The 24394-nt window shown below is 44.5% G+C and overlaps 1 protein-coding gene across 22 annotated transcripts in view; it reads right to left on the reverse strand.

The window, feature by feature from the left end:
• Positions 1 to 13962, reverse strand: part of P4HA2 (prolyl 4-hydroxylase subunit alpha 2) — a 30907-nt gene extending 16945 nt beyond the window's left edge. For 5 of the 22 annotated variants that reach the window (XR_010466160.1, XR_010466156.1, XR_010466157.1 and 2 more), the window contains exons 1-6: positions 13818 to 13948; positions 12592 to 12695; positions 6182 to 6278; positions 4376 to 4472; positions 2376 to 2527; positions 792 to 929 (exon numbers count right to left, since the gene is read on the reverse strand). Coding sequence is in view for 13 of the 22 variants with exons in the window: in XM_065030012.1 (XP_064886084.1) it covers positions 792 to 929; positions 2376 to 2527; positions 4376 to 4472; positions 6182 to 6260 (466 nt within the window). In the remaining 9 variants the exon portion in view is untranslated. Of the gene's footprint in view, positions 1 to 791; positions 930 to 2375; positions 2528 to 4375; positions 4473 to 6181; positions 6279 to 12584; positions 12696 to 12989; positions 13126 to 13817 lie in introns of all 22 variants that reach the window. The other 17 variants (XR_010466161.1, XR_010466158.1, XM_065030013.1 and 14 more) reach the window with 9 other exon arrangements.
• Positions 13963 to 24394: the final 10432 nt, after the last annotated feature.

A 24394-nucleotide genomic window follows, 5' to 3' on the forward strand; every position in this document is an offset into this window, starting at 1 on the left:
GATGGTTATTTAGCCAAACCAGGTATCCATTTGACTAACTCTGCACTGTTTTCCAGTTGCTCCAGCTCAGCAGATGCACAGATAGCTCTAAGTTCATTGTTAATAACCTACATATAATGACTAAAACTGCTCTGTCAACTCATCTACCCACACTCCAATCAGTTCAGTTTGTAAACAGTGTGTTACCAGCAACTGTAACCTGTTTCAGTGAGTCTGCAGCAGCAACAAACATTAACAAAGACTCAGCTGCCAAAACACTGAAGCATCCCAATATATCTGTGTACTTTCCAAAACATCCCTCTGTGGCAACAACTGTTAATCCTCATTTCATAGATAAAGAACAGAATCAAAGTTATTCAACCAAAGCCTCACTGGAAGACTGCAGCAAACAAGAACAGAGTCAAGCTTTGCAAGAGCCGTGAATTATGGAGCAGCTCCTTCACCTGGCTCATAAGTTATGGGATGGGAAGCACACACAGCATTTGCCTACACAGTAACCAGCACAAGAAAGCATGGCATCCTTTGTTGTTCTGGTATAGTGATTAGAAAAATCAGGGGTTTTTTTGTAACACTAATTGAGCTGGTCACTGCAGACCACAGCTCTTCAGCTTGGGTGGGAAGAACCTCAAGGTTGCTCTCAAAGTACCGAAGCAGAGATGTCCACAAGCATCTCAGCTGCTTGGACTCTCAGCACTACTGTCCTTCCTCACTACTGAAAAAGGAGATTTGGAGAGTTTGAAGATGTCACCATTTCCTTTCTTTTCATGCAAAGGAGACCCTTATGCACTTACCTGGTAAATTGCCTCGAGAGAGTGTTTCAGGATCCAGTTTGTACGTGTCCTGCAGGCGCATCAGAGCTTTCGCAGCTCCAGTCTCATCTTCTTCAGTTGGAAAAAACTGACGCTGAATTGTAAGATTTGCAATAAAGCCTTTGCAGTAAAAGGGAGAGATGTTACTTCCAGAGTTTGAACAAATGTAAGTACCAGATTAACACAGAAAAGGAAACATCTGCTTTGTTTTGGGAATTGCGATTCAAATAATCCAGATTTCAAGCCTCTTGTTAGGCTCCCAAGTTACAAAAACATTTTTTTCTGTGCCATTTTAAGAACTACAGCTCACAAGTAAAAGATAAAGGATATTGTACCATACAACTGCTACAGGACAATGTGAATCTAACGATCCTCATTTTCCTCTAATGCATTTCTAGCATGAAAACTTAACAGCTTTCATCAGTTCTCTTGCAATACCCACAGACACAACTGCAGATCATAGTACTGAACAACAATTTCAAACTACTCTGACCTGTAAAGCCATAAAAGCTTTTCAAATTTCAGCTCAAGGGACAGAGAAACTGATCCAGGATGCCCTAAGGGTAACACCTTATGAGCAAGTGTCTTGTAAACCTGACAAATAAACCCAAGTGACATTTGGATATAAAATTAAATGCATCACAAAGGCAGAGGTTGCACAGCAGGTCAGGCAGGCAGAAGTGGGGGCAATCCACTGAAGGAAAACTATTTGGGCATTTCCAGTCATGCAGCAAGCATGAATTAATGACAGAAGCACTCAATAGAACTGAGTATTTTATTTCCATCTAGGATGACTATTCCAAAAGGCAATAAAAATATTGGCTGAAAAAATCTTCCAAGCACCTAAACTTTAGCATATGCAGAGTAGAAAGGGAAAACATGCAGTGTTCTGCCTCAAAAACACAGCCTCTTCTCCCTTGCTTTCAATAAGTCCAATAAAAATAAACCTGCATTTAAAAAAAAAGCTTTGGCAAGCAGACACTTTGACAATATGATGCAAAACCAAAGTTTAGTACTGGAAACATCTGATTTAGAAGGATAGGTTTACAGAGAACAGTTGTATATATTACGCTGTTATCGGACTGCCTACAACATCTGCCAGCTCTTAATGCTGAGGCTGATACATATTCCTTCAACAATTCAGTATGGGTCTCACTTTGATTCTTAAATCTTATCTACTGATCAGCATGGTCAAAAAACAATGATCACCACAAGAAGCAAGAGACTGGGAGAGCAGATGAGTAAGTTTAAAGGAACATAAACCTCAAGACTAGGAGTAACCCAATAGCTGCCAACACAGCTGACAACTTGAACATGTCCTGTTCTCCTTTTTCACCAAACCAAGCAGGTAACAGTTTCTTTGAGTCATGACTGAGCTGTGTTTGTGACAAGTTTCACTCACTGGGTAACCAGTAAACAAGAGACCAGTCACTAGTTTAAGTTTCAACCAAACTTGACAATAATATTTAAACCACAGCTGAGTTTGCCACTTTCCAGAATACAAAGAGGACAAAGAACTGTGTTGTAAGGCCACCTCTTGGTGTCTTCTCCCTTGTAACTCCTTACCATTTGTTGTATCCTGAAGAACCAGGTTTTCCAATTCCAGCCAGTCAGTATTTAAACGCTTCACCAGTTTATATGCATTTACAGGATGTGCCAGATATCCTTCTGGATCAGAGCTTGATTTGCTAGTCAGTACATCCATTTTTTCAGCCCAGCTGGAATGAGAAGCGCACACCTCAGACTGAGAACAATTTATGAATGCATGTCTTCCTTCTGAAATCATCCTAACTGCCCAGCTAGAATCAACTTATTGCTGCTTTCACCATCACAATCAGTTTTCAACTTCACAAGGATAAAGTGAAGTATAACTGATTTTTTTTTTAATCACAAGTCTTATTTTAAAAGGAATTGGTTTCTCTGCTTACTATTTTAAGCCTTACTACAACTAGGCACGCATTTCACTCACAATGAGTCTTAATCATCAATTTTCAGCATACTACACTTCGGAAAATATAGCACACAATCACTGTGAGTGTCATTTATCTCTTAGATAAAACACAAGTGTAAATAAAATTCCAAGAGCTTTTTAGCTTTATGGAAACTAAACCATAAGCTTTGATTCTCAGGCTGGAAATGCTCACATGGTACACGGCAGTGCTGTCAGTCACCTAGATTACACTGTTGTTGAGCTTTGAAATCACAGCAGGAAACTTCATATTCTGTCTTACGGTACATTTGAACTGCCAACTGCTGATGCTACAGTGAGAATTTATTCTCTTGCTCTTCATATTATCGCTTAACAAAAACATCTGGCCCAACTCCTCTCTCCAGTACTCAATAGGAAGAAAACTGCTGAGGTAAACTAATAACTGAACATAAGAAGTCCCCTTCCAGCCTGTAATTTCAAACTCAATAAATAATGAACAAACTACAGTTACAAACATTGTCAGACTACCTGGCTTCTCTGTAGCACAATGTTGTAACAGAAAACAGAAGATGACTCTTCTGAGATCCTTTGCAGAGACCAGCCTCACCTGCACCTCCCTTTTAGACTCTCACTACTCCTAATATTTGTTTTGCAAATTAGTAAATACAGTCAAGTTCTAGCCTCTTCACTCACATGACAATATGATTTTGAATCACAAACATATCTCTGGATACTGAAAAGTGTTACAATATTCAAATGATAAAATTTAACACCTCTTACAAAGCATATTCTAGCAGGACGAAAGGGCTTAAATATTGACAGTGATAGAATACTCTTGCTTACAAATACACCAAAATACAAGTCAACTGAAAATTTAACACATTAAAAAAGCACTCGCATGTCTCAGTCAATGAAAAAAAAAGACTTTTTTAAAAAAGACCAGTTTCTACATGGATTGAACTGGCATTTTCTTTAACAACACTTGAAGAGGTGACTGCTTTTCTGCCAAAGGGCAGTTTTTCAAGAAATGAACATTTGTGACAAGGAATTCATATCATTTCACCACACCATAGCCTTGCCCCCACTCTACAGCCCCCAAAAGGGAGATCAAACTACCACATATCACCCAGAATTTAGAAATTATTTGGAAAGCACAGCTCCATTTACAGGCATTCAGCTCTTCTGAACCTGGACCTCATTTAGACTATTCTAGTGTCACACCCTGTGTGATATTACTTTCAGCTAGAAAAGTATTAACTGTCTTCCTAAAGGACACCAAAAATACTGGCTGTCAGCAAAAGCCTTTCAAGTGGTCTCAGCAATTAGGATAATGTCTGAGATGTGCTGTAGCTGCTGTTTTACAGCATCAGTGCTGCTTACAACAGGTAGCACAGGGCACCGGCACCCAGATGTGTTTCACTCGCAGCGACAAGGCTCCTCTGACACGACCAGTATCTTCTCCACTAGAGCTCTGTGATGGTACAAGGACAGGGAAGGAAGAGGGAAGCACCCAGCAGACAACAGTTCCCAAACAAGCAATGGAAATGTTAAGATCTAGCAGCAAGAGTGATGACAAAGATGTGCTGTAATTTAAAAACAACATTTTGTCACCTGTTATGTGAACCTGTCCCTTTACCTTTTAATCTGAGAGAGCTTGATCTCTTCTGCTCGAATGTATTCCTTTAAAGACTGTACCAAGTCCTTCTCTGCATAAATCAGGTCTGTCATTTGACCTAAAACCAGAGTAGGAGCAAACATTTATTAGACCTAAAAAAGTAACACTTTCCAAGAGCTCAGAAGACAGATATCAGACGCTTTAGGGCTATTAAACCACCACAAAAACCAGACAAATTAAGGGCGTGGACCATAAACCACAAAAACTATTACACATACAGGTCTGGCATTCAAACACTTCAAGGGGCTTCTAAAATTGCAACTTCAATGGCCCACACAGCTTTGCTGTGACCCTTCCACTGCCACTGCATTACCTTGAGTGTTACAGCTATATGCAAGACAATAAAAAAAGAGGTTTGACATTAATACAGCCATTGAGTCAAAGCAACGAAAGATCTAAATAGTTGCCAAAACATCTGTTCTACATATGGGTACAGATTAGGTCACACTGATGAATTATTAGTCTAACCATTGGCACCACTTACAATTACAGCTTTTGAATATGGGTAACTGTGGAAACACAACCTAACATTAAGCACAGAGAAATTTCAGACTAATGGTTACAGACTGACACACACACTCTCTCCTGATTAGCGCTAGTGAAAAAGGCCAGCATGTCAATCCTAATTGCCATGACTAACTTTGCTTTTCAAACACCAAACACTGAAAGACCGGATGAGATTTACAAATGCAGCCACAGCTTTAACTTCAGCATTCCAAAGTAATTATTAATGAGGCATGATTAAGCAGATGCAAGTCAGCAGGCTGTGCTATTTTCAGAGTTAGGAAAGGTTCAGAAATAGGTAAGTAAAGAAAAGGTGATCCTTCACAGTAACTGTGTACAAAAAAGCACAAATAACGCACATGTAATTAAACGCTGTTAAGCAAACTCCAGGGTACAGGAGCATGTGCTCCAGGTCAGCAGTGAAGCACCCTCTGCCTGAGCTGTTCCATCCAGCCGTGCAAAATAAACCACGGGGAGTTTTGAGTTTAACCATTCAGGAACAGTCCCACTGAGCTCAAAGCATATTCTGGAGAACAGCCAGGTGTAGTTAATTAATCCTTAATTTCCTTATGGGGGTCAACTCCCCAAGGTATTCCACAGAAAAATAATGGATCACCACAGCAGAAAACTCAGTTCATGCTGTTTTTTAGACTCGACCACAACGGTGGTACATGGTTGTGTCACAGCTATTAGAACACAAAAACTAAATTGTCATAAAAATCAATTTATTTTCAGGCTTTATAACAGCACAGACTTCAGGATTTACTCAGGTCTTACAAAACAAGCATAAGGTAAGGTGGATAATTTTTCCTTCAGACACCTAACTCCAGCTTTTTGAGAAGACAGGAGACTTCATGTGCTGTTAGAGAAAGTGTTTTACATATTTGTCACTTAAATTCTTTTCTAAAAATCATAAATTCAGGACTAAGTTTTCTAGCATAAGGTTTGTGCTGTGTTCAAGACAACAATAACAGGTGCACAAATCTTAATAAAGCACAGGAACTGTCTTTAGTGACAGAGCCCCCACAGAAACTTGGATTACATTGATCACAATGTGCAAAGTCACCCGACTGCAAACAAACCGCACTGATGCAAGACTCGCAATGCAGAATGGATCAAGGATGCAAAAGAGCAGCTTTTCCTAATGCAGATAGTGTTTCATAGGGCCATATGAAGAACATCACTTGCTTCAACTGTGAACTGTAGCAATTTCAGCAATCACATTAACTACACCACAACATCATGCATTGGTTCTTTCCTTACCTATGGAGGTGAAGAACTCTGCTTCTGTGTGCCAGATCAAGAGTGTACAGGTAAAGAACAACTGCAACCAGGGCTTCATCTTCCAGATAGCTCAAGCCTGTAACAAATTAAAAGGAAAAGGAGTAGGAAAAAGGGTTAACTTATTTGTAAGAAAGAAAACAAGGCATTAATCTTCATCTGCACTCATTCCAATCTCATGAAAACTATATACAGCCTTGAAGACTGAATTCTAATCAGTAAGGCTTGAAAAAGAAGTCTCCTTTAACTACAGGAGCTGCTAATTAACAGTCTCAAATGCTATCCAGCAAACTCCTAGGGATTCAAATGGAAGACACTGCAGTTCATGAAAGGCCCACACGACAGAAGTAATGGAAGAAACATATTCGTCCACAAAATGAGAACAAGATCTTCTGCAAGGGCAGCTCAATGCCTTCTATGCATAATTACAGCTGGAAAACAGGACAGTATACAAAGTTGTATAATTTAGACTTTTATTATTATTGGAATATAAAACAGACAGACTTGTAGCATGCTGTGCAACTCAGTTATATAAAAACCCTCTAGAAAGACAAATAGTGAGAAAGCCAAACAGAGAAATATAGCATTCTGTAGTGTGGAAGTGGCAGCGACGGTCGGAAAAGTTGAAAGTGAAATTTCCAACTCTGCTTATTCAAAATGCATCATCCCAGCACACTGGCCTCAGGGCACAGCCCTTATGACTTCTGCGCTTCAAAGGCTGTGCCAGCTCAAGAGACTGAAAGCAGACTGTCCCGTTTCCAAGAGCACAGCCCATGGAGGGCACGGAAGGGAAAGACGGTCTGAGCAGACAGGTACAATAGTAGACAAGTGAAATAAAGGATGTGAGGTCAGTACAGAAGAACCTCCTGGGGGCTGTAGCTCTCCTGGTACATCCAATGGCCAGGACTGCCCCTCGCAGGGAACCTGAGGAGCCTGCGCTGCACTTGGATCAGCCCCCAGCTCGCTCTGAGCTGCCTGTTCACCAAGCAGAACAGCCAGAACAGCCCTGCTGCTCAAACACAGAGCTCTCACAACACCCACAGTGTCAAAAGGAAGATGACAACTGTCCACCTTCATCTAAACAGCAATTAATTATTCTTCTTGCTTATTGTAACTGGGTAAACTGGTGACTGGAAATGACCACTTGCAACCTGCTCTTACTCCAAATACATTAAACAACATGCAGCTATTGGGAGCAAAATGGAATCACTTAAATCTGATGAGGAAGGGGGCTGGAGGGGAGACAGAGGCCCTCACCCTCAGCTGAGCTCACTGGTGCCATGGACTTAAACACCAAACACACCATCAATAAAGCTGCCGTCATTAAGAACATTAGAAATAGCTCCATTCTCTATCACATGGCAATATGATTGTTTTCAAATTATTCTTTTGATTGCTTCAAAAGACATGAGGAATCAGAAACATTTGCCACCACAGCTCGCTAGCATGAGTAAGCAGGAAAACGTCTCATGGCATAAGTCATCTTCTCCTTTCCCTCTTCTGTTTCTCACCCCCCTGCAAACCACATATTCCCAAACTGCTTGTTTAAGTTAGTTCAGGACTAGTACATGGGTAATGTGAGAATCGAGTAAAGCTGAATGAATAGTACCACACAGAGGTCTGCCAATACTAAAAGCCACAATAAGCGATGTAGCAGAAAGCACAGCAAGTCAAGAGCACTTGGGAAGTGCATTAATTTAGATATATTAAGCCACAACTGTCCATCTGCACAGTCTGTCATCGTTTCATAAAGTGGCTTTTTGGATGCACTACACAAAGCCTGGCAAAACAATTACAAGGGAATTTTCCAGTTAAAACAAGACAACTCTGCATTCTCCACCCTGCCCCTCCCCACCATGTTTTCTCATAGCCGAGGATATCTGCCAAGAAGAACACTTACTAAAGCTAGCAGCTTGTCTTTACAGCAGATCTTTAACAGCTTCACCATCCTACTCAGATCTGCCCGAGTCAATAAACAGAAACTTCAGTAAACAGAGACATAAGCTCTTGCTTGAACAAGCAGGACACCTGGCTGCAGGGCTTTCAAATTGCTTCTACACATTCTTTTCACAGATGTTACTTGGAAAATCAGCACAAATAATGAATTACAGGAGGCTGAACATAATGTTATAACCACATTCTTGGACAGCACGGGCATGTGTGCATACGCACACGTACACGTGCCCACCCCAACCAAACAATCTGCTAACAAGGAGGGTGAGAGAGGCAGAAGGGGCTTTAGCACCTTTTTCCTCAATAACTGAGATAAGTGTTTATAAATCCAGTGTGTTTTATTCAAACAGAGAATGGAAGAACTTTTTCGCATGGAAACGCCAGAAAAGAAGTCTGTGTAGGATACTAGCTGCATTTATCGCTTTTTTTCAACAGCATCTTCAAATGATGAGGATGGAGATGAGCACTTATACCCCTGCCTTGCCTGAGGGTTTTCACTGTTGTAGCTACAATAGCAACACTGATAGAACTAAACCTCTCTGCATACAGCAACACATTTAATGTTTTGCTCCTTTCCTTAAAGGTGTTCAACCAGCAGAGCTAAAAAGCCAACCAAATGGATATTGTGCAAACACCTTACTTCTTCAGAGTGTAAGACCTCAATGAATCATGGCTCCCACCGGAAAGCATGCTGTCAAGACTTCAGAGAGCACCGGCAGAAGGAAAAAAGGTTCTTCTAGACACAACAGACCAGAATGGAATTTTTCTCCACAAGTTAGACTGCATTAGTATTAAATAAGCTTTCTAAAAATTCTTAATCAAGAAGCTATAAAAACATAGACATGACCCACAGAATAGAAGTTTATTGTATATCTACCAGGGTTATCAGTTCCTCACCCACTCTAAATTTCATTTCCAGTCATGGGGGATTCACGCCAGCTCCCACACAAGCCAAAGGAAGGACTTTTTTCATGTCGGAGGAGGAAACAAATACCTGTTACTCATCCAGTCCCATTAGGACTCCACTTCTGATCAAACTGATAGGCTGGAGTCTCCTGTGTAGCCACAGAACAAGAGCAGGATCCTCAGAGCCTTCCTTGGAACAGGAGGCAGCACTTCTGCCCACACATGCTGAAAACCCCTCTTCCCCCTTCACCTCACAAAAGAGCCGCAGCAGGTACCACTCAGCACAACTGAGTATAAGTGGACTCGATTTGCATTCTGCAGCTTTCCTTAAAAAAAAAAAGTAATAGCAGTAGCACCCAGGACAGGTAACTGAAGACACAAGTTGCACTATCTCCTGGCTGATTATGCACTCCTGATGTCAGTTCTCACTCCCAGATAAGCGTGTCCTTAGAAAAACAAAACAAGTCAAAAAACCCTCCAATTGCTTGACAGCCTAACTAAAAACAGAGACTAACAAAAGCAAGTCCTTCATCCAGGCTCCAAATATGCACAGACTTCTCATGCAGAAGAATTAAACCAAGTGGAACCAACATATCATCAGTCTGTGTAATTGAAAGAATTAAAGCCACACCCCTTATTGCTGCTTATTATGACAAATCAGGCCAGAGTGTGAGTCTTGCTGTATTGTGAACTCTCATTTTGATCACATGAAATCCAGGAGGGGAAAAAGAAAAATCACAGTATTCTTCCACACCACCACACATACGTGGCAGCACTCCCTTTGCTGGTGGGCTTCTCCAGGGAGAGAAAAAGTGAGAACAGAGACATAAGTGCACAATACGTCGCTAATCCACATGAAATTAGTCAAAAACCTGCATTCCATCCCTGCTCAGCAGACTGCCAGCTCACCACTTCAGAATGTTATCCACACTAAGCCCAGCACACAGCAGAAATCACTGGTCTGTCACTATCTTCCATCATCAGGCTTCCTCTGTGACATATTTCCTTCACAACAAATTGTAATTACTCCTAACAGATCTAGTTTTCTATTTCTTCCAGGTTATTTGTTTTGTTTTGTTTGTTTTGCAGGTTTTTGTTTGTTTGGGTTTTGGCTTTGTTTCCCCCCCACACCCAAGCACACAACAATGATTTATGCTAAGTTACTGTTCCCTGGTTTGGTTCCATTCTACAGACCCACGCTACAGGGGAATAATACTTGTGAGACAAAGTATCATAACTAAATACTGTTGAAATCTGATTAACTACCATTTTTCTGAACCATCACAACTCAACAACTTACAAGCTGATGACACAGACAAGGGTTATAGCCTGTATCCTCTTCTGTGCTTGCCTATGCTATTAAAGACACCTGGAAAAATCGCTGCTAGAACAGCTGCTTCCACATGTATCTAAATATAAACTATCATGGTGAAATCTAACGAGCACATTACTACTTCAAAGCCACCTCAGGCCACAGATGGGTTATTGGTGCATATGCAGTTGCGGCCTACATGGCAGGTTCTGAAAAATGGTCCATCCTCAAACAGCAATTTGAGGTTGAACTCCTGGATGAGCCAGGTCTGTTTGGGGTTTATCCAAACACCAGTGCTTTCCACCCATCATCTTATTGTAGGCACAGCAAGAAGCAGTGAACTGACTATGCAGCTTTGTCCCCTTCTCCCTCCACAAACAACAGAACTTCAAAAGCAGGCAACAACTTGCTAGCAGTATTGATGGCTGTCAATAAGACTAATTATTTAAGTAGAAAGTAGAACAAATAAAAAAATGCAAGATTGCTTACATACTTATACTTGTTCAGAGCCAAAAGATGGGCTTAATCATAAACAGATTTTCAGGATGTTGCCAAGGAAGAGCTTCTCTCAATATCTCTATAAGAAAAACAGCCATAAAAACCATCCAGCTTGTAGCAGTATTCCAAGTCTTGCAGATTAGCCTGACACATTCACCAGGAGAGGCCTGGTACATGATAGCAGCTATAAAACCTACCTAAAAATCATTACTACTAAGGAAACATTAATTTTATCCTAAGAAAGAAAACCTTCGCCATTGGCTGAAGACTTCAAAACAAGTAATTCAGGGCCAAAATTAATTATCCACAGGAACCCAGATGCTCCAGTGTTCCCCACTCCTCTGACACAAAGAACTTCAGATTTAAATGCCCGTCAGTGCTGTACCCAGACCACATTGTGTTGTGAACCTCATCACAGGATTCACAAAACTGCCAGTGCCACAAACAGCAAAAAGCATTAATTGCTCCCTTCCAATATCAGGTGCTTCCTCACAAGTCAGTTCTCTTTTCATCATCAAACTGATTCCTCCAGCACATGCTGGGATCTACTGCTCAAAGCAGCTTATGCCAACATCACCACCTTTCCTGCCAAAGGGTTTAATGTGCGTCTGAAAACAATTTTAAGTGCCTAGCAAATACTACAACATGATTGCCTTGTATTTCTCAAAGCAAGCCAAAAGAAAAGTAGGAAAAGCTGTTCATCTGCACGCATTAACAAGGATACAGTACACTCATGCAAAATCGCGTGCATTTCTTCCAACACAGAATGGCTTGTGTTATCCTGCATTATAACAACCTTAAAAACTACAAGCCTCTTGACTAGCTCCAACAAGTTTTTTTTAAAACAATAGCAAAGAATATTTCTTCCGCACTCCAACAGGCAAGAAAATTCCCGCTAGTGTAAGGCACAGCAAATCTGGCTGCATCTTACTTTGCAGCATCTGCAAGCTCATCCCATACAAAACAGCCTGGTGTCATATACCACACTGTTAGTGAACACAGCAAGACTGCCACATTCTCCACTAGAGTTCATTATTTCTGCATTAAATTTTAGACTGCATTTTACAGTGCAAAGCCCATAATTTCAGCATGATACTTAACATAACCTTTCATATGCTCATATAGTGTTTAAAAAAACCTTCCTATTCAGACAGGTTTTTTAATATAAAAAGGTCTCCTGTCAGCGAACCGTTTCTTTCAGTTAATATCAGCAATTAAAATCAGATATTATCTCAGATGCGTGGGGGTTGACTATTCTAAAACCACCTAGAACATGCCCTCTACCATACTCTGTGTTCTTATTGCTCAGATGTATAGAAAAACAGACAAAAATCAGAACTAGTCATAGGAAAAGTATCTATGTTTACAGCTCACTTCTTTGGAAGTTTGCCAATATGCACAGCATGGAAATTATAAACAGATTGGATTTCTGACTTAAACCTAGACTGAAAAACTTCTTATCCTAAATGGTAAATCATGCTCCCTCTGCTGTTACTGTCCTTGAAATACATAATCATACCCTGGGCTCACACTTCCTGCACTGCTTCCCAGAGTATGATTAGCCACATTAAAAAAAAAAAATCTATAGAAATTACAGCATAAGCAAGAAGCAAAATTCTTGCATGTTAGTGTTACAGCAATGCCATTTTACAGCTGTGGAATAATATTCGGCCTTTAAAAGATAAGTGGCAGTTATTGGTTGTTACATATACTTACAATGTACCTGCAGGATTGTATCCTAGGTCCTTGATGCCAGAAAGCTGAAGTGCTAGCCTGGTGAAGACAGCTGCCGTGGCCTTTCAGCTCAGCTTTGACCTCACAGAACACCTAGAAAATAACAGGGCAAGAGGTCTTGTTACAAAATCCTCCTATCTTCAGTACTTACTGAGAAACCGGGGTGATCACCAGCTAGGAATAAATACCAAACACCACAAAGCCAGACAGCTCCAAACATAGTCTTTATTTACTCATCCTCTTTCCTCCTTGCTTCCAGGTTATGAGGACATTCTTCGCTGCTTGAAATAAAATTATTCGCATCTGGTCAAAAAGCACATTTTGCATTACTATGACACAGCAAACTATCACGCCCCAGCTGAGCTGTGCTAACAACCTGGGCAGTACCTTTCGTTTTCACACCAGCCTCTTCTTCACTGCATTTGCACAACCCTTTTAAACCAAGGCTTCAATTTCTGCGCCGTACCACTCACACACAACTGTTTGCCTGATTTCCACCCCAGCTCAGCTGTGCAGCTGTGTGCTTTGACAAATTAAAGAAAAAAGATGTAGTTTTTGGAAAACAAATCTCAGGTTAAAACAAAATGTGACAGGAGTAGAACAAGGGGGCTTTGAGTGAATTTACGAAGCTTAAGACACCGCTTGGTCTTTCCTGAGCCTGCGGCAGCTGGAAGCACACACGCAGCCAGGTAACTCAGCGCACACAACAACCTTTGTGGTGCTACCATCAGAGAGATAGATAGACTTAAATCTGAAGGGCAAGGAAAAGGGGAATCGGCCCTTGTACGCTTTTTTTTTTTTGAAACGTCACTTTCGGCTCTTTCCCCAGCCCAAGCTGCCGTGCCCCGGCCAGACGCCGATACACTGCGTCTGCTGACCCCATAAGGAGCCGCCGAACCGCGGGGGCCGCTCGGGGCTGTACCCGGGACCCGCGGACACCCCGCAGCGGACGGGGAGCTCTCAAGGGCCAGCCGAGCGCTGAACCGCGGCACTTCACAGCCGGCTCCCCCCATTCGGACTGCCCCAAGCCCGACCTCCAGCCACGGCCCCGCCGCAACCCCCGCGCTCCTCACAGCGGGACCCCCGACAGCCCCAGGGGGCTGCGGCACCAGCCCGTCCGCCCTCCGGGAGCCGCCGCCCCGTGGCCCCTCAACGCTGTGGGGCAACTCCACCTGCGGCCGCTCCCCTCCCCGCCCGAGCCCCGACCCGGCTCACCCGACCGGCCGCACGCACCCCGCTCAGCCGCGCTTCTAGAACCGCCCCGGCCCTTCTAGTCGCGCCGCCGCCCGCCCGGCCGGGCCGGCCCCGGCCCCGCTCCTATTGAGCCGCCGCCACGTTTGAAGCCCCGCCCAGAGCCCCGCCCCTCCTGCCGTAATGCCGCGAGTAGCGGCGCACACAGACTCCCCCCTCCGCGGCCCTCCCGGGATCACCTCAGGGCCGGGCGGCGCGGCCGCTGGGGCCAGGGCTGGCGGGGGAGCGGCGTTTGCGCCGGAGGAAAGCGCGTTGCACAGAGAAATTAAACAGCACCTGGAAACGCTACTTGCTTTCTAAAAACTGCCCACATGGCTCTGAAACCCTTCCCTGCGGGCTTGCTGTTCTGCGGCTCCCACACCACAGCTCAGCCAGCGTGAGGCAGGGTGTCCAGTGCCCGATACCTCCCTGTGAACCTTGGGCAGTGTCATAAGAAGGAAAATTACGTTTAAAAATTAAATTATGAGCTTATCTCTGTACTGGAATGCAACCAGAAGGTGTGAGCAAGATGTGACAGACCAGGGAAGGAACGGCCGGGCTCCACTTGGGCCCTCTGGGGCTCCTGGGGTCACAGCACCTTTGGGCAGGATGAACTCGAGGGCTGAGGCATGGACAGAGCTGAAACAAAGCCAGAGGAGATCGTTCCCCCAGCTCACTGGGAACATCTTACCGTGTTCCCCTGGACAAACCCCTATTCACACCAATTCAGAGCAACCTTCATCATTACCAATCATCATAATGATTAACTTAGCCAAAAAGAACATCTTTTGAATATTAAATATAGCCAGAAACTGAATCAGACCATACAAGACACCAAGAACAAGCTGTCTCTTGCTTTCCAGACTCACTCCACCATCACAAGTCCATTTGCTGAACAGAGATCTAGCAAAATGTGACTGAAAAAGCAAGGTTTTGGGAGATGAGTCACCGTATCAGAATTCATAAAGAAAATGGAAAACAGGGAAATAAATATCTAACATAAGGGTGCAATTTCACTGAAGCTTCTAACAACTGCTAATATTGTAAACCGTAATAAAAGTGTCCAGCTCTCTAGTCACCAAAACATCCTAACAGAGCTCCATATGTTTCACATACATACACACACTTTGTACATTAACATTTATTTGGGTGAAGTTAATTTCCATCACATATTTAGAAAAGACTGCATTACCGTCAGTGAAAGAAGCAATCTGTAAGTCTGTGATGGCACTGAAGATATTAGTGCATTTTGGGAACTGTAGAAACTGCATTAGTCTTCAGAGACAATGATGTGATGCAGAGCCAGGTTTCCTACTCAGTTCTAATGCTTCTTATTTAACCTATTTTTATGACAGACTTTTTGCTCTTATGGATAAATCATTTTTTTCCCCCTCTGTTTTAGTGGAAAAGACTAAAAGTATGTTTGTAGAGGCAACACGAGTACACAAGAATCTGTCTTTGCCTATGTGAATAACCAGCTGTGCAGTGCTTTTGACTGTATATACAGACCATACCATAGTATTAGCACAAAGGGCCTTTTTAATGTTTCTATTTACTATATTTTTTAATGTTTCTATATACTGCAGTAAGTGTTACCCTTATAAAATACCAGTTTTGCTTTAGCTATATTGGCTTTGAAATTCTTTTACATGAAGCTGCTGGGCTTGCAGAGTGAATGAGGAGCACATCTCAGGCTAAAACCAGCTCCTTTGCTGGGAGAGATCTCTGATAGAAAAGAAGGAGGAGGAGATACTGCTCACTAAACCAGGGTCCAGGGAGAGAAGGAGGCAATAGCTGGAGGTGGCTTTTTAACAGCTGATTCTACCAGTCCAGGTTTATGTCCCTTTAGCACAACCCCAGATGGCACCTGCAGAGCTATGACAAGGAGGTCTGGTTTGAAACCAGGAGAATCAAGCATCTTGTGAGTTTTTCAAACCCTTACCTTCCTTAAAAGTGGAGTCAAAATCCCTTTGCAGAGAGCTTGGCTGTCAAATGCACACACAAGTATTTTTGGATGCCCCCTTGTCTCTCATATTACAAGGCTTTTGTCTGAGACCTTAACAGAGGAAATATTAAAACTACGTAGGAGTACTTACATGGTGCAGTATAGTATTTCCCATAAAACAATGCATTGAGTCAGAGCAGAGGAGGCAGGGATACGTCTGGGTAACAGAACTCTTTCTGATCTCAGTGTAGCTCAGGTTTCTCCCCACAACTTTAGCTAAAAAGTACATGTGTAAAAAGACCTCATACATTAATAAATGCAAAATTTAGCTGTGTGCCTGTGGCTCTTCCTTTGTTTTTTGTGAATGAAAAAATAATTACACCAGATCCTAGAAGAGCAGGAATGGAAGCCAAAAAACGGGGCATGCCAACATCCTCCCTGCACTCTTCAAAGATTCAGCCATGAGTCTGACCAGTGTCTTTACATCTACCATAGCTAAAGATCATGCTATGCCATGAAAGTGGTGTCTGATGAAGTATTGTCTAGTTATTAGTCTTCCTTTATTGTGTGCACAGATGGATCTTACCAGCTGAGGATTTGATGCATCAAAGGAAACACAGACTCCGTTGTTGATGGGGAGAAGTAGAGGGACTTCTGAAGTGAGGGAGAGGGTGGGTGCAGGACTGGGATGAGTCTCCTGTGCTGGCTGCACCTGTGGGCTCAGCGCTGGTGGTAATTGGTCACTGGTACCCAGCTGGCAGCAAAATCATGGAGCATTTGCTGAGAGCAAAATTCCTGAGCGTTTGCCAAGAAGCCACCTTGAATCAGAAGCCCTGAGTGTTAGAGAAACAAGGTCCATCACCAAGAAAAGGTGTGACTGAGATGCAAGATTTACCATACACAAGATAAATGCCATGCAGCTGAACACACACATCTCACTAGGAATAGACTGGGATATGATTACCTTCTCAAATTATACACTGTGCACAGCGGCAATGGGAAGCTACATCAGGTTCCTGCACATCCATCATGCAGCACCACAGCCCACACAGCCCACGGTGCTCTGCACGCTCGTGCTGCTCTTCTGCCCTGCGACTCCTCTCTGCATCACAAGTGAAATTGTCCAGCAGCCAAATCAGGCCAAACCCAGGCATCTCTGTACAGGGCTGCCCTGCACAGGCTGAACAAACCCTCGTGTGTGAAACGCTGAGGTGGCAACTCTATCAAGTTTTATCCTCTGATAAAACTCAGAGATATTGGCTGCAAATAAACTCTTGCTCTGAATGTTTCCCAAGCAGCCAGACCTGGACCAGGCTCCTGCTGGAATGGGCGAAAGACCCTTTGCACTCATACTGGTTCAGGAGCTCAGTCCTGCAGGGTCCTGAGCTGCCCTGACGCTGGTGTGCAGACAAGCTGGGTGGACTGGGGAGGCTGCAGGCACCAGTCAGTGTTATTCAAGTTTACACCCCTTGAGGACACCAAAGTGCAACCGAGAGAAATGAAAGGATGAGATTTACGTGTTAAATTCTGCTGCAGATAAGCTAGACGAGAGTTAACGTGAGATAAACACCCAGCGTGCAGATGGAAAAGGTCTGTCATACAGCGCGGTGGCTCCAGCTGTCTCTGTGCCAGCTTTGGGAAACTAAAGCTGGATTCGCTGGGACCGTCGGGAAGAGGAGCCTGGGGAGGAATCCGACGACTTGTGTTCCTGCTTAATGTAATTATGGTACAGCCGAGGCTGGTCTGGCAGCGCTCTGAACCGTGCCCAGCTGCACGTTCACAAGGTCATTTAAACTTCTGCAAACATAGAAATAACTAGTAGCTGCCTGATGAGCTTGTTTAAAACTAAGTATACCCATACAGAATTAGAAGTGACTGAGTATAGGAAGGAGAAAAGACACGTTCTTCCCTTCATGTCTTATTTAAAATGACAGTGCCCATATTTTTATTAGATTTTCCAAATTGTCCAGCATTTCCCAAAAGAACTGGGAGACTTAGGGATGCAAATTGTAGCCCTTGCTAAGCAGCGGAGGGGCTTGCGGGGCATAAGGCAGCTTTTATAAATGATGTTCTGATATTCTGCTCTGAAATCTGTCCATGGGCACTTAAGGCAGGTGGCTCTGCAAAAGCAACGAGTGGTTGTAGCCCTGATTGTTTGCATTCATGGGAGGCACTGCCCAGGCTGAAACATTTTTTAAATCATATCCACATTTTATGCTTTTTAATCAAAGTTTGGCCCCCTCCTCAATAAAATGAGTAAGCTCTTCCGTAAACTTGGCTTGCAGGAACGATGAATCAGCCTGTGTTCCCTGTTTTAACTAAGGGGAATATACTGCAAGTCATCAGAGCCAGGGGAAGATGCTGAGAACCGTAGCAAACCTCAGCAGCAGCCCCAGCTGAGGCCCAAGGACACATCCCCATCTCTCCATGTCACCATAGCCAGGGCTGTGAGCGACGTGGAATGTACCTGGGTGGCTGGCGAGCACGCCCCAGCTGCTGAGTGTTACCTGTCTGACCTCTGTGTTCTCCGAGAGCAGTAATTTTCACTAACAACTGAGAGAAACAAGGGCTTTGAAAGCAGCCAGACCACCCCGGCTGAAGCTCAGAAAGCAACCTCCAAGGGATTTAGCTTTGCAACACATTCAGAGAGGTTTGTGGAGGAGAAGCACGTTCTGACACAGGATAGGGAAAGCCCAAGAGGGAGTGTGGAAGAGGATTCGAGTCATTCTGCACTGCGCTGTGCAGAACCTTCCTCCCTGCATGCCGGGGATTTTAACACGGATTTTGTACGAGACTGAGCGGCCAACATAAAGCAGGATCTGTGAGTCATTCCTTTGCAGACTCCAGCATAAATCAAATCCAGAAATAGGAAAGGCCAGCTGGTCACATCATTCCTTTTAGGTTTAGGGAAAGATACAGTTAAGAAATGTGGGTAAAAGACATTACAAAACCACGAAAAAAAAAATCTCAACCCGTATTTTATTTAGGCTGCTAATTAGTGGATGAAAAGCCAGACTTTAAAGAAAAACATATTGAACCAAACTGAAGCCAGATCAGTATGAAATCTTTCCCCTCAGAGATAGTTTGCGGTCCCTGTGCTGCTGTCACCCCCAGAGCAGAGCTCCCTCTCTGTGTGCGGGTTTTCTACATGGAACTGAGATCTGCCTCCAGAAGAGATGCCATAAACATGGAAAGGGTCACCACATCTTGTTTTTTTTGTACTAAAGAGGGCAGCCCAGGCAAATGCCGCTCCAGGGTTTTACTGCTGACTATCAGCTCCATATTATTACTCAACCTGCATCAGGCCTGTGCTGGCTTGTTGCATCCCTTATTCACACAACATATTTTACAGACCTTAGAAGGAATACCCAGCTAATGGAAAATGCTCATGCAGAGGACTCATTAGCTTTGTTTGAGCTCTGAGAATTCAGATCTCAGCATTAAAATCTTAGGGGAGATGACAGCATCCTTCTTAAATTTTCCAATGCACAAGCAAAGGGAACCTGTCTTTCCTCCATCTGAAGAGCACTTGGTCCTCCAGCTTCTCATCATTCCCACATGTGACATCCCTTCACTTGTCTCCTGTATCATTCATGGCTCATGTGCAAGCTTCCAGGCCAGGGGGTGCTAGGGCTGCCCTTCTCCCCAGAGGTCTCTCCTCTCCTGTTTGATCAGAAGCTACTTCTGCAAAGGATTTTTTCTGAATTCCCATTTCGGTGTTCAAGCAGGGCAACCCTGGCAGCATGATTCCTCATCCTTCCTCTGAGCAGCAACATCTGCACAGCAAAATAAAGCAGTGGGATCGCAAACTTCTGGAGTTCCAGAAATCCTTTCTGGCACATCACTCAATTTTAAAAATATTTGGCTGACTTGAACAGTAGATCTTTATTCCTTCCCCGGCAGGAGAAGCAGTACAGTGTGTGCACTGTATACTCAGCATAAGTAAACAGTGGATGTCTGAGCATGGACATTCATGTCGAGGTGTTAAATAAGGCGGTGAATTCCTTTCACTTCAGCTGCTGGAAGGGGAAAGCACGTTTTCTACATACATCCACGCACAGTGTGAATTTACATAAGGCATTGGAGTGTGAATATTGGAGCACACAGGGGTATTTCAGAGCAAATACTTGTCCTGGCTCTGCCTGTGATGGGACACATGAGGAGGTTCATCTCTGGCGTGATCCAAGGGAGTGCAGGAGTCGGAAACTTCACCCATAATGACGGGTTCCACAGCAAATTGCGTGTGGTGGAAGCATCATTCAGCTCTGCGTTTTCTAAATACGTTTGAACAAACCAGAGTTTAAATCAGGATGGGGTGTGTTCTTCCCTTATAAAATCCTCAACAAAAAGCTCTATTTAGTGATTACTGATCTGAAGCATTCCAGTTAATGAAGACTTAAAGCTCCACGGTTAATGCAGAAAAATAATATGTTTGGGAAAAGTGTATTAATACAATACAATGAATACAATACAATTAATACAAGAGGCTAAGTAACAGTATCTGCTGTAAACACAAAAAGTCTTTTGGCTTTTTTACTTTCCCAGAGCTGGATGGAAATCCAAAAGAAAATGAAATTGTATTTTCTCATTGCTAATTCAAGGAACACATTAAAATAACATAAAAGAAATCTTCCTTCACCTTTCCGGTGTTCTGAATCTGACTTATGTTGCACGTATGAGTGTGACAGTGGAAACTTATTGCAACTGAAATGGTTCTATGGTTCTAAGTAAATTAATTTTGCCCCTACAGATAAATCTTCAGCTAGTACAAATTCGTAAAATACTACTAATTTCAAGAGAGTGGCTCTTCTTTAATTAGCAAAATATCAAGCCCTGAGAGACGAAGCAATTTTTAATTAGGTGTGGATCAGACCCTGGTATTGTTGCATAACATGGTGTCCCTGTAATGATTTTGAGGACCCAAAATTAAATTAATCACCCTGGGCAGAACTAGTATTTGTGTCAGGTTTTCTTTAGGGATGCAGCTTGTGGCACAGCTTTGCTGCTGTGGTTTTACACTCTGATGCACACACTGCTGAGGGACAGCCAGCAGTGAAGGCCAGCCAGGATCTGCCCTTTCCACATCGCTTTCAGGGATCATTTTGCTGCAGGAAATCAAAGGATGCCCCTTGGCTATTGTGAAATTCCCTTAGAGCCACTTGGCTGGGCAAAGTGACTTTTCATGCCTCACTATGGCAGGATTCCCTGATTATTTCACAGGGGCCATCTCGAGGCGATGCTGCGGTTTGTAACATGAGCTCAGCACAGTGTGGGCCCCGTGCTACTGCCCAGGTATCTGCTGGACACCTGGGAAATGTCCTTAAAATGTCACTGCTCCAGCTGTTTCCTCTGGTAAAGGAAGGTGTTCGAGCTGTTCTCTCCCCTCGGGCCCTGGCTTCTGGCCAATACAGCCTACCAACCCTCTCCCATGAGGGCAAAATACTTCTTTTTCATGGTGCAGAATTACATGTGGTTCCTAATACTTTATTAGCTCCCCATTAGTTGTGCCTCACTGAGCTGCACCTCAGTGAAAACTGGCACTAATCTTCACCCCCAGGGCCACAAGCAGCTCAGCTTTACATTCTTTTGGGGACCTGTGAGCTCTCACTGTAGCCAGGGTTACCAAAAACCCTATTCATGCTGCTACAGGACACTACACGTGCTGGAGAACCACCCAACCTGCCACTGATCGCCATCGCCGCCCTTTCCCCTCCGGCAGGACTCGTCCTCCATGTTGGAGCAGGTCCAGAGGAGGCCACGAAAATTATCAGAGGGATTGAGCGGGCTGAGAGAGTTGGGGTTGATCAGCCTGGAGAAGAGAGGGCTCCGGGGAGACCCTATTACCACCTTTCCGTACTTAAAAGAGGCCAATAAGGAAGATGGGGACAGACTTTTTAGTATGGCCTGTTGTAATAGGACAAGGTGCGATGGTTTTAAACTAAAAGAGAGATCGAGCTTAGCATGAGGAAGAAATGGTTTACAATGAGGGTGGCAAAATACAGGTTTCCCAAAGAGGTGGTGGATGCCCCATCCCTGGAGACATCCCAGGCCAGGCTGGACGGGGCTCTGAGCAACCTGAGCTGGTGAAGATGTCCCTGCTCATGGCAGGGGTGGCACTGGGGGAGCTGGGAAGGTCCCTTCAACCCAAACTATTCTTCGATTGGATGATCCACTACATTTCAAATAAGATTTGTCCTCACCCTGTTACAATTAATGATGAGCCTCAGAGCCCCCACCAGCACCCACCCGCGCTGGGAGAGCAGCGATGCCCGAGCCCCGCGGAGGGGCCAGAGGTGCCGAGGCCGAGGGGAACCGGCCGCCGTGGCTGCGGCTCCTCTCGGGGCTGCGCGGGCAGAGCCGGGGCCGGGGCCCGCTGGGAGGCGGCAGCAGGCCCGGCCCGGCCCCGGCTGCTCCGGCGGCTGCTCCGGCGGCTGCCGGGCTGCCGTTCCCGCAACGGCCGGCAGGGAGCAGCCGAGCTCGGGCGGCGACCGCGGGCCCTAAGCGGAGCCCGCGGGCGGTCACGGACACGGGGGGCTCAGCTGCCCTCGGCAAACCGCGGCACGGCCGGGCCAGGGTGGGGAGCGAAGGTGGGGTGGGGGATGAACACACGGGTTTAGCAGGAGAGATTAAGCTTGCAATGATTATATTAATATCAAGGTGCTGGGGGTGCAGCACAAGTAGCACAAGTAACCTGCCAGCCGGCTTTGGAAGGAGTTCGGGCTGATGGCAGGATCAACCAGATCCAGGATCAACCAGATCTTTCACCCCCCAGAGCAGGGTTGGGGGACCAGGTGCCTTGTCTGGCCCTTCATTCCCATGCATCCACTTCCAGACTAAAACCTTCAACAGCTGATGCTGAACATGAAAATAATGAACATCTGTTTCCCCTGGGAGTTGTGCTGGCTCAGCGTGGCCATGGTTAAACATTGGTTATTATGCCCAAAGGGAAGAGTCTCAGCTAGCCAAGGATGCAGAATTGGTTAATGTGCAAATACTTGTTACCTCAAATCATATTTATATATAAATTCACATTTTGCCAACATGTTGTGGCTACACACGTAAGCAATACATTTCACTATGCTTCACACAAATAATTAACCTGATAGCAGCTTCTACTGTACATAGTTTGGGTACTAACAAAGTAACTCTGGCACAAAATTCAGAAAGTAGATTAAATAGTTCCAATAATTCTGTTATAGCCCAAGTGGAAAATAATAGGTATTTCTGTATTTAGGATGTGTACCATGCTTCTTTTAAAACAAAAGAATAGAAGTATGTTCTACAAAACCCAAGCATCCTGACCTTTTCCTTGAAAACATTAAACGTGCTAATGCATACCAGTGATTGACTCAGGAGCTTGATAGTGAAAAACAGAGTTAGTGGGATCGATAGGCTTTCAGTCACCCTGGCATGGGTAATGCCACCGTTATTATCTTGATTTTGACAGAATTATTTTGGATTAATCTGATTCAGCTGAAAGGGAAATCTGCTCCTGGCAGGCCATCAGTGCAGGAGCCCGAGCTGGCTATGAAGGGAAAATGGTTTGTGACAGCCTCTGAATCACTGGCACAAGCAGAACAATGTCTGGTGCCACCAGCTGCTGCCACAGCTCCTGCTAAATGCCGCCTTTGTCACCACTTTGCCAGGGCTTCCAGGAAACAAATGAGCAGGGAGGGATGAGCTCCCCTTTGGCACTTGCCCCCCAGGGACCTACAGAAACCGTGTGGCCCAAAAGAGCTTGTTTCTAAATTAATTCACTTAAATTGGCACAGTCACTTGCTGTGTGGAACATCAGGTGAGTGGGACACCGATGTTAACTGTTCCATATCTGACCTCCCACTACCAGCCAGGAGTTGCATCACAGACTCTGCTGGCTGAAAAAACAGCTGAGATGAAGCAGGACTATTTGTGTGGTTTTGGAGACACTTTCTCAAGGAAGGCAAAGTGAATTGACACCACAGTTCATCGTATTACTGCCTGGATCTCTGTCCCTGCATCTCTGCCCCAATGCAGCCATCACCAGGAAAGGGCTCAGAGCTGCTGTGGCAGCTCCCTGTGCCCTTCTGGCCCTTGGGAGAGGGCTGGGAAGCCAGGGATGAAATCCTTCTTGAGAGAGAGAGAAAGTGAAAAAGAAATGCAACACAACTCCTGAAAGCTAACACAGGCAAATAGTGCCAAGGGCAATGAATATGTTAAACATACAGCAGGAATTTAGCCAGTCCTGAGCAGACGCTCCTGTCAGCTGGGTCTGTTTCTCCCCGCAGCGTGTTTAATACACCCTTCCTACAAGTTTTTTTTAAGAGCGTTTTAAAAACTCTGGTGGAAAGTGGCCAGCGGCTGTGACACTGCCTAATAAAGGCAGGCCCCGCCGGGACAGCCTGACAGCCCATCCATAACCCCGGCTCCTCCGGCATGGCCCTGGCTGATAAGGCTGACTCAGCTGGCCGAGCACTAGCTCAGCGCCGCCGTCATGGGCCCCCGGCCCAAAGCCGAGGGAGTCGTGGTGTGATCACCCCCGCCTTGGGAAAACTGCTCCTCTACACTAGCTCCAGCTCTCTATTCCTCCTCTGCTATTGATACGGTGTTTGGCAGTGCATTTCAGTGATGTATCACAGAT

This window comes from Columba livia, chromosome 14, assembly GCF_036013475.1.
Source record: "Columba livia isolate bColLiv1 breed racing homer chromosome 14, bColLiv1.pat.W.v2, whole genome shotgun sequence".
NCBI lineage: Eukaryota > Metazoa > Chordata > Aves > Columbiformes > Columbidae > Columba > Columba livia.